The following is a 13,246-nucleotide window of genomic DNA, read 5'->3' on the forward strand; positions in this document are numbered from 1 at the left end:
CGCACGTCAGAGAGGACCACTGAGGCGAGGCGCGGCGGGCAGAGAGGCCTCCGCATACGTCAGCGAGGACCACCGAGGCGCGGCGCGGCGGGCAGAGCGGCGTCATGGCGGCGGCGGCGGAGGAGGCCAGCCTGCTGGCCTGGCTGCTGGGCGGCGCGGCGGCGGCTCCCGGCGGCGCCGAGCTCTCCGCCTACCTGGCAGAGCTGGCGGCGCTGGGGCTGGCGGCGCTGGGCCGCGAGCCGGCGCGGCTGGCGGCGGAGCGGGAGCGGGTCGGGGCGCAGACGCGCCGCCTGGCCTTCGAGCACTACCGGGCCTTCATCCGCTCCGCCGAGTGCACGGGCCGCGCCGGCCGCGGCTTCGGCGGCATCGAGCGCCGCCTCGGCAGCCTGCTCGCCCGCCTGCCCGCCCTCCAGGAGGCCTGCCGGTGCGGGCCGGGCCGGGGGCGCCGGGGGAGGCCGCGGGCTGGGGCGAGCCGGGGGCGAGGGGAGGCGTGAGGGAGCCCGGGGACCCGGCGGTGCCGGGAGTGGGGGGAACCGGGCAGGGGCACGTGAGGGGCCGGGGGGAGGCTGAGGCTGGGGTGGGGAGAGAACAGGGCTGATCGCCCGGACGAGGCGGGAGCCAGGGCTGGGAAGGTCTGTCGGGAAACCGGGGGAGGTGTGGGGAGCGACCCTGGGAGCGAGGGGCCCCCAAAAGACTTAGGAATGGTGGTGAGGCTGGGGGGGGGCAGGAGGGTCCCCAGGGGGCAGCAGCCCCGATGAGCGTGGGGGGGAAGCAGGGACTGAGGCTGGGAGGGGGCCCTGGGCAATGCCGGAGCCAGGGATGGGGAGAGGCCGGTGTGGGCAGGAGGGGCCCTGGGGGCCCCGGGTGAGGGAGCTGCCTGCCTACAGCCTGGGGCTGGCGCAGGGAGGGACCCTTGTGCTGATTCCCCCCCCCCCCCCCGATCCCGCAGGAACTTCATGCGAGATGCCGAGGAGATCGCCTGCAGCCGGCGCATGAACAGCCTGACGCTGAACCGGCACACGGAGATCCTGGAGATCCTGGAGATCCCGCAGCTCATGGACACCTGCGTGCGCAACGGCTACTACGAGGAGGCGCTGGAGCTGGCCGCCTACGTGCGCCGGCTGGAGAGGAAGCACAGCGCCATTCCCGTGATCCAGGTGCGCCGCGCTCTGCCCCGGCCCCGCAGCCGCTACGCGGCGCCCATGGCTGAGGCTGTCTCCCCGTCCCCAGGGTATCGTGGACGAAGTCCGCCAGTCCACCCAGCTGATGCTGAACCAGCTCATCCAGCAGCTACGCACCAACATCCAGCTGCCGGCCTGCCTGCGGGTCATCGGCTACCTGCGGCGCATGGACGTCTTCACGGAGGCCGAGCTGCGCATCAAGTTCCTGCAGGCGCGGGATGCCTGGCTGCGCTCCATCCAGGCCTCCATCCCGGACGACGACCCCTATTTCCACATCACCAAGACCATTGAGGCCTGCCGCGTCCACCTCTTCGACATCATCACGCAGTATCGCGCCATCTTCTCCGACGAGGAGCCGCTCCTGCCCCCCGACGAGCAGGCGCTCAACGAGGGCGCCATCTTCCACGGCTGGGTGCTGCAGAAGGTCTCCGAGTTCCTGCAGGTGCTGGAGGGCGACCTCCAGCGCGGGGTGGGCGGCCGCCTGGATTCCCTGCTGGGGCAGTGCATGTACTTCGGCCTCTCCTTCAGCAGGGTGGGCGCTGACTTCCGCGGGCAGCTGGCCCCCATCTTCCAGCGCGTCACCCTCAGCGCTTTCAGGAAGGCAGTCGAGGAGGCCGTGGAAAAATTCCAGGAGGAGATGAATTCCTACATGCTCATCTCCGCCCCGGCCGTGCTGGGCAGTGCCGTGGCGGCGGCGGTGCCCACGGCCCAGCCGGGGACCCTGCAGCCGCCCATGGTGCTGCTGGACTTCCCGCCCCTCGCCTGCTTCCTGAACAACCTCCTCGTCGCCTTCAACGACCTGCGGCTTTGCTGCCCCGTGGCCCTGGCCCAGGACGTCACCAGCTGCCTGGAGGACGCTCTCGGCCAGGTGAGGTTCCCAGGCCAGGGCTGCGCCTCGCTCTGCGGAGCTTTTGCCTTCGCTGTGGCAGAACAGAGCAGAAGGAAATTTCCCCGCAGCCTGTCCGGTTTGTCCGGGTGCCTGAGGCACCATGGAGCAGAAGCGGCTGTTTGCTCCGAGATGCGTGGGGCTCTCCGGGCCTCGGATTCTGTCTTGTGTGGGCTGGGGATGGAACTAAGGAATTAACGACGTTGTCTTCTCACCCCAGGTGACCAAAATAATCCTGGCCTTTCACCGGGCGGAGGAGGCAGCTTTCAGCGGCCGTGAGCAGGAGCTCTTTGTGCAGTTCTGCACCGCGTTCCTGGAAGATCTGCTCCCCTACCTTAACCGCTGCCTCCAGGTCCTCTTTCCTCCGGCCCAGATAGCGCAGGCGCTGGGTAAGGCTCCCGGTCGCGGTGCTCTGCTGGGGAGAGCTGATGGGAGGAGCTGGAGCTGGAGCCGGCACTGCCGGAGATGTGCTGGGGACCCTGCGCTTGTCCCTTCGCGGTCCGGTGCTCCCCGCTCTGCTTCTCGCTGGCGAGTCCTGCTGGCAGCAGACCCACGAGTGCCCCTGCTCTCCCGCAGGTGTCCCCGCCACCCAGCTGCAGCGCTTCTGCAGCCTGGGCTGCGTCGACGTCGGAGCCGTCCGGGAGCCCCTGGCCTTCGTCCTGCCGGCGCGGGAGACGGATCCAGCATCGGGTGAGGAACCAGCGCAGGAGAGCGCCTCGCCAGCCCCGGGGCCCCCGCAGCACGCGCTGGCGGAGGAGGAGAGCCCCGCAGAGCCTGCGGCCATGAGCTAGCTGCGGCGGCAGCAACCCGCGCGCTCTGCTCCAGGTAGCCCCAGCGGTCAGGGAGCCGCGAGCCGCGGGGCCGGGCAGGCCGCAGCGCGCAGGACTCGGAAGTGGCCGGGGCAGATGAGCTGGGCGAGGGCAGCGACTGAGCCTGGCCGCAGGGCCCTCTCCCTCCGTGCCGGTGGGTTCTGGTAGTTCCTTCCGCTGGGAAGGGCTGGGCACTACGGAATAAAGCTCCTCCGCATCTGTCTTGGCTGCTCTGCCGCCCCCTCTCCCGCCTGGAGCCAGAGTCGTTTCCCTGGGGCCGGGAGCGGTGCGGCAGCCGGAGACGCTTCCGCCTGCCCAGCTGCACTCCACCTGCGCTCCGTGCGGAGCCTGCTGCTCGGCCTCCCGTCCCTTCCCGTGGTGCCCCACACGCAGGGCGAGGGGATGCGGCTCCTCGGGGCTGGCGTCCTCCCCGCGCTGCTGCTGTCCCCGCCTTGTCCCCGCTGTCCGTACAGGTCCTCACCCCTCCTGGCCACGGGGTTCAGGCCATGTCCTCTGGGTGCTGTTTCACTGCTGTTCTGCACATACGCATGTGCCCCCTGCTCTTGCGCTGTGCCACTGCTGCCAGCGGGACAGCGCAGGGTGGAAAACACACACATGCACACGCAGTGCAATACACAGTGCGCACGCACAAAATACACACACAATGCACATGCACACACACGATGCAATACACGCAGGCACATACAGTGCATTACAGTGCACACGTACACACACTGCAACACAGAATACAAAATACACAGTGCGTGTGCACACAGTGCAATACAGGCACACAGTGCAATACAGTGCACACATACATACACAGTGCAATATGCACATGCAATGCACAGACATTGCACACGTGCACACAGTGCAGCACACAATACAATGCACGTATACATGCACACGCAATGCAATACACACGCGCACAATGCAATACACACAATACGGTGCACACATATGCACACAATGTAATGCACACACAGTGCACACACACACAGTGCAATACACATGCAATGCAATAGACATTGTACACATGCACACAATGCAATGCACACATACACACACACACACACAATGCAACCCCCCCCCAACCGCACACACGGGTGACCCCCTCTTCCCCCCGCCCTGGCGGTGCTCGGCGCTGCGCAGCGGTGCCGCCTGCAGCGCCGCCCCGCGCCGCCAGGGGCCGCCGCGGCGCCTTCCCGTGGTGCCGCGCGCGGGCGCCTCGCGGCCGCCGTAGCGGTGCGCGCGCAGCGGCGATGCTCATGGCGGCGCCCGTGGCGGTGGCGGCGCGGCGGCTGCCGCTGCGGCTCCCGGCCCCGGCGGCGGCCCCGTCGCGGGCGTGCGGCGGCGCGGCGGAGTGGGGCGCGCGGGAGCGCTCGTACTGGCAGGCGCTGAAGCGGCGGGTGCTGGGCCCGCCCAGGCCGCCGTTCGCCGCCGTGTGCCAGGTGGGGGCCCCGGTGCTGCGCGCCGCCGCCGCCGCCGTGGCCCCGGAGCGCCTGGGCGGCGCCGAGCTGCGGGCGCTGGCGGCGGCGCTGGCGGCGGCGCTGCGCCGCGGGCCCTGCCTGGGCCTCAGCGCCCCGCAGCTCGGGGTGCCGCTGCGCGTCTTCGCGGCGGAGCTGCCGCCCGCCCGCTGCCGCCAGTACCCGCCGGCGCTGCGCCGCGCCCGCCGCCTCGAGCCCTTCCCGCTGCGCGTCCTCGTCAACCCCGAGCTCCGCGTCCTCGACAGCCGCCTCGTCACCGCCCCCGAGGGCTGCGCCAGCCTCGCCGGCTTCTCCGCCTGCGTCCCGCGGCACTGGGCCGTCCACGTCTCCGGTACGGCCCGCCCTGGCACCGGGACCCTGCCCCTCTCCCCCGGCCCCTTCGCCTCCCCCGCCCCGAACAGGACCCCGTCGCCCCCAGCTGCTCAGCTGCTCCAAAGAACTACCCCCCCCCCCCACCCCTCGGACACCTCGCCTGCCCCTTGGGTGCTCTCATCTGCCCCCAGCCCTTCCATCGGATGGGGACCCCCCCCCCCAAAACCACACACACCACAGACACACACACACACACACACACAGACACACCAGACATGACAGACAGACAGAGACACACAGACACACAACAGACGGACAGACACACCAGACACACGACAGACGGACGGACGGACAGACAGACAGACAGACACACACACACACACACACACACACCCCAGACACGACACACACACACACACACACACACACACACACACACACACCCCAGACACGACACACACACACACACCCCAGACACCACACACACACACACACACACACACCAGACATGACAGACAGACAGAGACACACACACAGACACACCAGACATGACAGACAGACAGAGACACACAGACACACAACAGACAGACAGACACACCAGACACACGACAGACAGACGGACAGACAGACAGACACACACACCCCAGACACAACACACACACACACACCCCAGACAGACACCAGACACACACACACACACACACACACACACCCCAGACAGACACCAGACACACGACAGACAGAAAGACAGACGCACCAGACACACAACAGACACACCAGACACACGACAGACACACCACACACACACGACGCGCGCACACACACACACACCCCAGACACCACACGACAGACAGGCAGACAGACACACACACCCCAGACACATGACAGAGACACACACACACACACACACACACACACACACACACACACACCAGACAGATACCACACACACGACAGACACACCAGACAGACATCAGACACACAACAGACAGACACACCAGACACACGACAGACGGACGGACGGACAGACAGACAGACAGACAGACAGACACACACCCCAGACACGACACACACACACACACACACACACACACCAGACATGACAGACAGACAGAGACACACAGACACACAACAGACGGACAGACACACCAGACACACGACAGACGGACGGACAGACAGACAGACACACACACCCCAGACACAACACACACACACCCCAGACAGACACCAGACACACACACACACACACACACACACACACACACACACACACACCCCAGACAGACACCAGACACACGACAGACAGAAAGACAGACGCACCAGACACACGACAGACACACCAGACACACGACAGACACACCACACACACGACACGCACACACACACACACACACCCCAGACACCACACGACAGACAGACAGACAGACACACACACCCCAGACACATGACAGACACACACACACACACACACACACACACACCAGACAGATACCACACACACGACAGACACACCAGACAGACATCAGACACACGACAGACAGACACACCAGACAGACACACGACAGACAGACAGACACACACACACACACACCAGACACATGACAGACAGACAGACAGACACACACACACACCAGATACCACACACACACCAGACACCAGACACACGACAGACAGAGACACACCAGACAGACAGACAGAGACAGACAGACAGACAGACACACACACACACACACACACACACACACCAGACAGACACCAGACACACACCAGACAGATACCACACACGACAGACAGACACACACACCAGACACATGACAGAGACACACACGCATGCACGCGTGCGCGCGCGCACACACACACACACACACACACACACACACCAGACAGACAGACAGACACACACACACACACACACACACACAGAGCCACCCACCCCACCACCCGCTCCCTTCGTAGGCGTGGACGAGACGGGGGCACCGGTGAGCTGGGAGGCGACCGGCTGGGCCGCCCGCATCATCCAGCACGAGATGGACCACCTGGACGGCGTCCTCTACATCGACCGGATGGACAGCCGGACCTTCGCCAACGTCCACTGGGCGGAGCTCCTCGAGTGAGGCCCCGCTCCGAGGACCGAGCTGCTCAATGGAGGCACCGCGGACAGAGCTGCTCGATGGAGGCCCCTGCGCCATGGAGGCCGCAGCCCCTCCTTCCCCGCGGCCACGGGCCGGGCGGGAGCCCTGCGAGGCCTCGTCTGTCCTGCGCCTGCCGGCGCTGCAGCCTCGCTGGGCCCTGGGCCCTGCGCTTGCGGCGCTGCAGCCTTGCGGGCATGGAGGGTTTCCGCATGCCGATGGGGCAGCCCAGGCTGCCAGGCCGGGAGCAGCTGGATGTGCCCCGGGGGAGCCACGCCGAGCGGCACACGACGCAAGCGCTTGGTGGGGAGGGAGATGAAGAAGAGCTGCCGCAGCCCGGGAGACTTGCATTCAGCTTTATTGCGGTCAATACAAAGCGTTTCAGGACTCGGCCTCGGCTCCCGGCCCTTCCTGCGCGCCCAGCCTGGGGGGGGGGGGGGGGGGGGTAGTCGCCCTGCCGCGGCTGCGTGTTACCGCCTGCTGCAGGAGGGCGCAGCCAGGACCCCACCACCCCACAGCCCAAAGCACCCCCCATGCTGCGGGGGGGGGGGGGGTGTCACACCCCCCCGTGCTCAGGGACACCCCCCCCCCCAGTGCTGGGGCACGGCCCTGTCGGCCGGCGCAGCTCCTTCCCTGAAGCAAAAGCCGCAGCTGGGGAAGGGTCCCCGCTGTGGCAGAGCCCGTGGGTGCCACTGTGCAGCCACGCTGCGCCCTGGGGGGGGGGGGGGGGGGGGTGGGCAGCAAGCCCCAGCCCAGGGTGCAGGGGGGCTGCGCGGGGCGGGGGCAGCAGCAGGGCAGCGAGGCCCCCCCCCCCAGCACTGCAGAGATCCCCCCGGGAAGGGGGGAGCCCAGGTACCACCCCGGAGCCTCCACCGGCTGCAGGCAGCAGCTCTGCCCCTGCCTGCCTTCCCCAGCATGGGGAGGGGTGATCAATAGTGTTTTTAACCATAAAGACACCTCATTTAATGAATTGGGGGGGGGGGGGGTCAGCCTCGGTGCCCCCTGGCGCTCCCTTGCACCTTGAGTTAGTGTGAGTCTGGGGGGGGGGGGGGGGGGGGTTGCCCTGCGGGGAGGCTGCACAGGAGCCGGGGGGGATCCTCCCCTCCCGTGCGTCATTCGGGGCCCAAGGGCACAGAGCGGCCACCCCACGGGGGGGGGGGGGGGGCCCAGGGCTGAGCACAGCGCGCAGTGCCGGGACCCAGTGCAGCGGGGGGAGGCGCGGGAGGGCAGCGCCTCCGCACCCCAGGGCAGTGGGACTGGGGGGGGGGCCCTGGGGCAGCCCGGCCCCCGCTGCGCCCAGCGGGACCCTCCCTGCCGCCCCGGCGCTTCTGGGGGGGGGTGCGTAGTCCTCCTGCCCCCCCCCCCCCACCAGCACCTCCTGGCACGGGCAGCACGGCCGGGTGGGGGGCGAGCGTTACCTGCCCCACGGCCCTGGCCCTCCGCCAGCACCCGGCCGGAGCGGCGCCTCGCTGCCGGAGTTGCCTGGCCTCAGGGAGGGGCTGGGCTCCGGCTGAAGCTTTTGGATTGTTTTTATTTTCATATAAACAAGACAAGAACCCAAAGCAGCATCAATTTAAAAAATAAAAAAGAGCAGGAAGAAGAGCAGGGAGCAGCCCGGGGCGGGGGAGGGAACGACACCCAGCAGCCCAGGCAGTGCTTGGGCCCCCCCAGTAGCGTCGGCCCGGCCAGGACAGTGCCCCCCCTCCTTCCCCCCCGCCCCCGCTGCCCAGGCAGGTGCCGAAAGTGAGATGGGTTTAGTAGTGAGGTGAACATGGACCTGTTTGGCACGGGGGGCCGTCCGGGGCGCTGCGAGGACAGCGCTGCCGCGCGGTGACCCCGGCCCCGGCTGGAGCCCTCACCCCTCCTGCCCAAAGTCCTCTGTGAATTTCTTCACCTTCAGAAGGTCCTCGGCGTTGACGGTGGGGCGGGTGGTGGCCAGGGAGCGCAGCATGTCCGACTGCAACACGGGGGGGGGGGGGGGGGGGGGGTGGCTGAGGCAGCGCGCGGGGGACCGGGGTGGCGGCGGCACCGCTCTGCCCGTGCCGGGGCCCCGGCAAGCCGCCGCGGCCCGGAGCCAGCCCCAGCCCCAGCCCGGAGCAGGAGGCGGCGCTGGGCACGAAGGCTGCGGGCGCCCACCCTCCCCCAGCATGGCACGTGCGGCCCGGGGGCCCGAGAAACGCTCACCATGCAGACGATGGGCTCCATGAGCTTGTCGCTGGGCACCTCCATCCAGGTCATCTCGGTGGCACCAGGGTCTCCGGGCGAGCACGGCGTCAGGAGGTCGTCTACGATCGCGTTGGGGTTTGTGCGCGAGGGCCCTCGGACCTGGGGCAGAGGCAGGCAGAGCTGGGGGCGCACGAGCGGGCGAGGGGCCGCGGCGGCAGGGCCGGGCCGGGCCGGCGCCCCCGGGGCAGGCAGCCGCCCCGCGCTCACCTTCTTGAAGTGCGTGGCCGACTGCACCTTGCGGACAGGCTGCATGAGGGCGTCGCGCACGATGATGCTGATGTCCGCCCCTGAGTAGCCGTCCGTCTTCCGCGCCAGCTCGTGGATGTTGGCCTCCGTCAGGCTGTGCGGCGTGTTGCCCAGGTGCAGCTTGAACATCTGGGCTCGGGCCGCCTCCTCGGGCAGCGGGATGTAAATGCGCTTCTCGAACCTGGGCACGGCACAGAGGTGAGCGGCGGTGCTCCCTCGGCGGGGGCCGGCCCCACGGCGCTGCCCGCAGCCGCCCCAGGGCTCGGCCCCGGCCCCACGGCTTCAGCGACGGCAGAGGAACCGTGTCCCGCTCACCTTCTCCTGATGGCCGAGTCCAGCACCCAGGGGATGTTCGTGGCGCCGAGCACCAGGATGCCGTCGCTGCTGTTGCCGACGCCTGCGGGGGGAGAGGGGGAGCAGTGAGGGGGGCTCAGCGGCTGGCTGCGCTCAGGGAACGCCGCCGGCCCATCGGCAGGCGGACGGCTCAGCGCAGATCCCCGAAGGGGAGCGCGAGCCAAGGACGTCCCGTGGCTTCTCCCGAACGCGCCTGCCCCGTCCTGCTGCCCCCCAACCCGGGCGGACGCAGCCCCACGCACCCTGCATCTGCACCAGGAACTCCGTCTTGATGCGCCGCGCCGCCTCGCTCTCGTTCTCGTTGCGGGAGCCGCACAGCGAGTCCACCTCGTCGATGAAGATGATGGAGGGCTTGTGCTGCCTCGCCAGCTCAAAGAGGTTCTTCACCAACCTGGCCACAAAGACGCCAGATGGGCTCCAACTCAGGGAGCCTCCTGCGCCCCCAAAGCCCCCGGTGGGGCGGAGAGGGGGAAGAGCTCGCCCCACGGCGCTGGGGCGCCCCACGCCAAGCCAGCCTTGGCCTGGAAGGAGGGCGACAGCTCCCAGCCCCGGGCCAGCGCAGCGTCGCTGCCGCCAGCCCCTGCCTGGCACGGGCTGAGGGCCGTCAGCCAAGGGGCTGCTGGCGCGGACTCGCTGCGCAGCACTGCGGGAGCTCCGGCAGCGCCTCGCGAGGGCCCCTGGGCTCGCGCTTGGGGACCCGAGGTGTCTACGTTAGCGCGGCTTCAGCGGTGCTGCTGGCTCGTCCACCCCGGCTGGAGCTTTGGCACCGCCAGGCCCAAAAACGGGGGTGGCCGGGAGCCGGCCTACAGCCCGCGCACACCCCTCGCTGCCGCCAGCCCTCAGCTTACTTCTCGCTCTCTCCCAGCCACTTGGACATCAGGTCGGAGGATGACACGGAGAAGAAGGTGGAGTTGTTGGCCTCGGTGGCCACGGCCTTGGCCAAGTAGGACTTCCCGGTACCAGGGGGCCCGAAGAGCAGAATCCCTCGCCAGGGCGTGCGCTTGCCTGCAACAAGGCCTGTGTCAAGGCTCCCTCCTTGCCGCACCAGCTGGATCCGTGCCGCGACCGCGAGGCATCCGGGCAGCTCAGCGAGAGGCCACGGGGCGGCAGGTTCCCAGGCTTCTCCGGCCCCTCGGCGCCCGGCGGGAGAAGGCATTCCCGCGCTGCCCAGTGCCCCGCGAGGCCCTTTCCTGCGGGACAGGGGCAGCTGCGGCGCGGCCAGAGCGACCCTCACCGGTGAACAAGTGCGGGAACTTGATGGGCAGGATCACGGCTTCCTTCAGGGCCTCTTTGGCTCCCTCCAGGCCGGCCACGTCGCTCCACCGCACGTTGGGCTTCTCCATCATGATGGCACCTGCGGGCGGAGGGCAGCTCTGCTCACGCAGCCCCGCGAGGCGGGCGCTGCCCCGCCGATGCCGCAGAGCTCCCGAGAGCCGGAGCCCCCCAGACCCCCAACCCAGCCGCGCCGTGGGGCTGCCCCTGGCGTGGAGCGCGGCTCGCGGGCTGCCGAGCCCCAGTGAAGCCCCCGGCCTGCCCCGCCACGGCCCCGCAGCCTGGCGCCCCGCTCCACAGGCACCCGTGCAGCACCGGCCTCTGCCCCTGCCGCCTCTTACCCATCAGCTGCTCCTGCAGCTTCTTCTTCTCGGGGTTCTCGCCCTCGCTGTCGCTGTCGCTCCTGCGGAGACGGGACGGGGTTAGGGGGGGAGAGGCCACGGCACAGCCGGCACAGTCCAGCCTCCGCTCCGGAGCCTCGGCAGGGCAGAGGGTGGGAGAAGGGAGGAAGAGACCTGCCGCCACGGCCAGCGCGGCGGAGGGGAGCAGCCAGAGCGCTCTGCCCCGGCCCTGCCCCTCACACCAGGCCGGGCGCCCCCACGCAGGGACGGGTGTCCTCGCCCCACGCACCCTTTGTTGTCATTCTGGGACTCTTTGACGGGCTTCTTGCCCTGCTTGTCCTTGCTGCGCAGGTAATCCTTCAGCTTCTCCGCCCGGTCCAGGTACTGCATGCACTTCGCCCGGATGCTCACCTTCGCCTTGTCGTTGTGAGCCTCATCTGCGGGAGAGCCCACGAGTTGTCACCGGTGGGTCCCCAGGCTGTCACCAGGGAGCCCACAGCCCCCGTCCCCAGCCCCGCTGTGGCAGGGTGGAGGCCCTGTCCCCACCCCATCCCTGTCCTGTTCCTGTCCCGTCTTGTTCCTGTCCCTGTCCCATCCCTGTCCTGTCCCATCCCTGTCCTGTCCCATCCCTGTCCCCTTCCCCATCCCATCTGTGTCCTCATCTGTCCCTGTACAGTCTCATCCCTGTTCCTGTCCCCGTCCCATCCCTGTCCATGCCCTGTCCATGTCCCTGTCTCTGTCCCGTCCCTGTCCCTGTCTCATCCCCATTCCATCCCTGTCCCTGTCCCATCCCTGTCCTCATCCTGTCCCATCTTGTCCTGTCTGTGTCCCCATCCTGTCCCCAGTCTCATCCCTGTCCCTGTCCCATCCCTGTCCAGTCTTGTCCTGTCCTGTCTGCATCCCTGTCCCACCCCGGTCCGTGTCCTTTCCATGTCCCCATCCCATCCCCACCCCTGTCCTATCCCTGTCCCCATCCCGTCCCTGTCCCAGTCCCCTCCCCATTCCATCCCCGTCCCCATCCGTCCCCCTGCCGCCCCGTCCGCCCCGGCTCACATTTGATGGCGTGCAGGAAGTACTCCACGGCGTGCTGGTAGAGCCGCAGCGCCTCCTCGTAGTTCTTGGCCTTGTCCTCCTCGGTGGCCTTGGTCACCAGGTCGATGGCCTTCTGCCAGCAACAGCGCCGTCAGCGCGGCGGCGGCGGCGCCCGACGGGCGGCCCGAGCGGCCCCGCCGGCACCGGCACCGGCACCGGCGCCGGCGCCCCCGCGGCCCCGCCCCCGGCAGCGGCAGCGGCAGCGGCCGCGGCCCCCCTCCCCCCCCGGTCCCGGTCCCGGCGGGGCGAGGCGAGGCGAGGCCGGCGGCCCCGCGACGGTAGGGCCGCGCCGGGCCCCGCAGGGCCGCGGCCGCCTCCCGGGCCCGGCCGCCGCCGCCGCCTCCCTCCGCCCCGGCGCGGCCCCGGCGCTACCTGCAGGGTTGGCGTTGTCATCGCATCTCCCGGTGGCGGCCGCGAGCCCGCGGCGCTCCTGCGGCCCGCCCGGCCCGGCCCGGCGGCGGCGGCGGCGGCGGCGGCAGGACCCACCCGGAACGACCGCGGCAGCGGCGGCGGCGCCTGCGCGGAGGCGGCGGCGGCGGCGGCGCCCCCTGGCGGCGGCGCGCGGGGCGGCGCGGGGCGGGGCCGGCGCGGCCGGGGGCGGGGCGCGGCCCGGGAGGGGCGGGGCTTCGCCGGGCGCCGCCGGGTCCCTCTGCCCGCCCGCTCCGCTCGCTCGTGCGCTGCGTGCGCGAACACACACACACACACACACACACACACACAGCACGCGTGTGCACACCGTGCCCTCCCCGAACATGTGCACACTAGCACACCCCCCCCCACACACACACATGCACCAGACACTGCGCCCATGTGCACACACTGTACAGTGCGTGCACAGCCCGGGGATGCACAGCTCGTGCGCACATGCACACACGCAGTGTGTACAGGCACACACTGTGCCTGCTGCACACCCA

The 13,246-nt window shown here is 69.1% G+C and overlaps 3 protein-coding genes across 3 annotated transcripts; 2 read left to right on the top strand and 1 right to left on the bottom strand.

The window, feature by feature from the left end:
• The first annotated feature begins 12 nt into the window (after positions 1 to 12).
• Positions 13 to 3,098, top strand: COG8 (component of oligomeric golgi complex 8). Its single transcript, XM_067302311.1, has 5 exons — positions 13 to 424; positions 950 to 1,157; positions 1,231 to 2,049; positions 2,288 to 2,456; positions 2,644 to 3,098. The coding sequence occupies exons 1-5, from the start codon at positions 105 to 107 to the stop codon at positions 2,856 to 2,858; spliced, it is 1,731 nt and encodes a 576-aa protein (XP_067158412.1). The 5' UTR covers positions 13 to 104; the 3' UTR covers positions 2,859 to 3,098.
• Positions 3,099 to 4,141: 1,043 nt separating this feature from the next.
• PDF (peptide deformylase, mitochondrial) lies at positions 4,142 to 7,193 on the top strand. Its single transcript, XM_067302826.1, has 2 exons — positions 4,142 to 4,691; positions 6,629 to 7,193. The coding sequence occupies exons 1-2, from the start codon at positions 4,142 to 4,144 to the stop codon at positions 6,784 to 6,786; spliced, it is 708 nt and encodes a 235-aa protein (XP_067158927.1). The 3' UTR covers positions 6,787 to 7,193.
• Positions 7,194 to 8,312: 1,119 nt separating this feature from the next.
• On the bottom strand, positions 8,313 to 12,812 carry VPS4A (vacuolar protein sorting 4 homolog A). The gene is made up of 11 exons (XM_067302312.1): positions 12,705 to 12,812; positions 12,294 to 12,405; positions 11,530 to 11,677; positions 11,241 to 11,302; positions 10,862 to 10,981; positions 10,476 to 10,632; positions 9,870 to 10,018; positions 9,589 to 9,670; positions 9,235 to 9,454; positions 8,986 to 9,126; positions 8,313 to 8,758 (listed from the first exon to the last, which is right to left on the bottom strand). Exons 1-11 carry the CDS (start codon positions 12,723 to 12,725, stop codon positions 8,657 to 8,659), a joined length of 1,314 nt encoding a protein of 437 aa, XP_067158413.1. The 5' UTR covers positions 12,726 to 12,812; the 3' UTR covers positions 8,313 to 8,656.
• Between the last annotated feature and the right edge of the window lie 434 nt (positions 12,813 to 13,246).

Source organism: Apteryx mantelli, chromosome 10 (assembly GCF_036417845.1).
Source record: "Apteryx mantelli isolate bAptMan1 chromosome 10, bAptMan1.hap1, whole genome shotgun sequence".
Classification (NCBI taxonomy): domain Eukaryota; kingdom Metazoa; phylum Chordata; class Aves; order Apterygiformes; family Apterygidae; genus Apteryx; species Apteryx mantelli.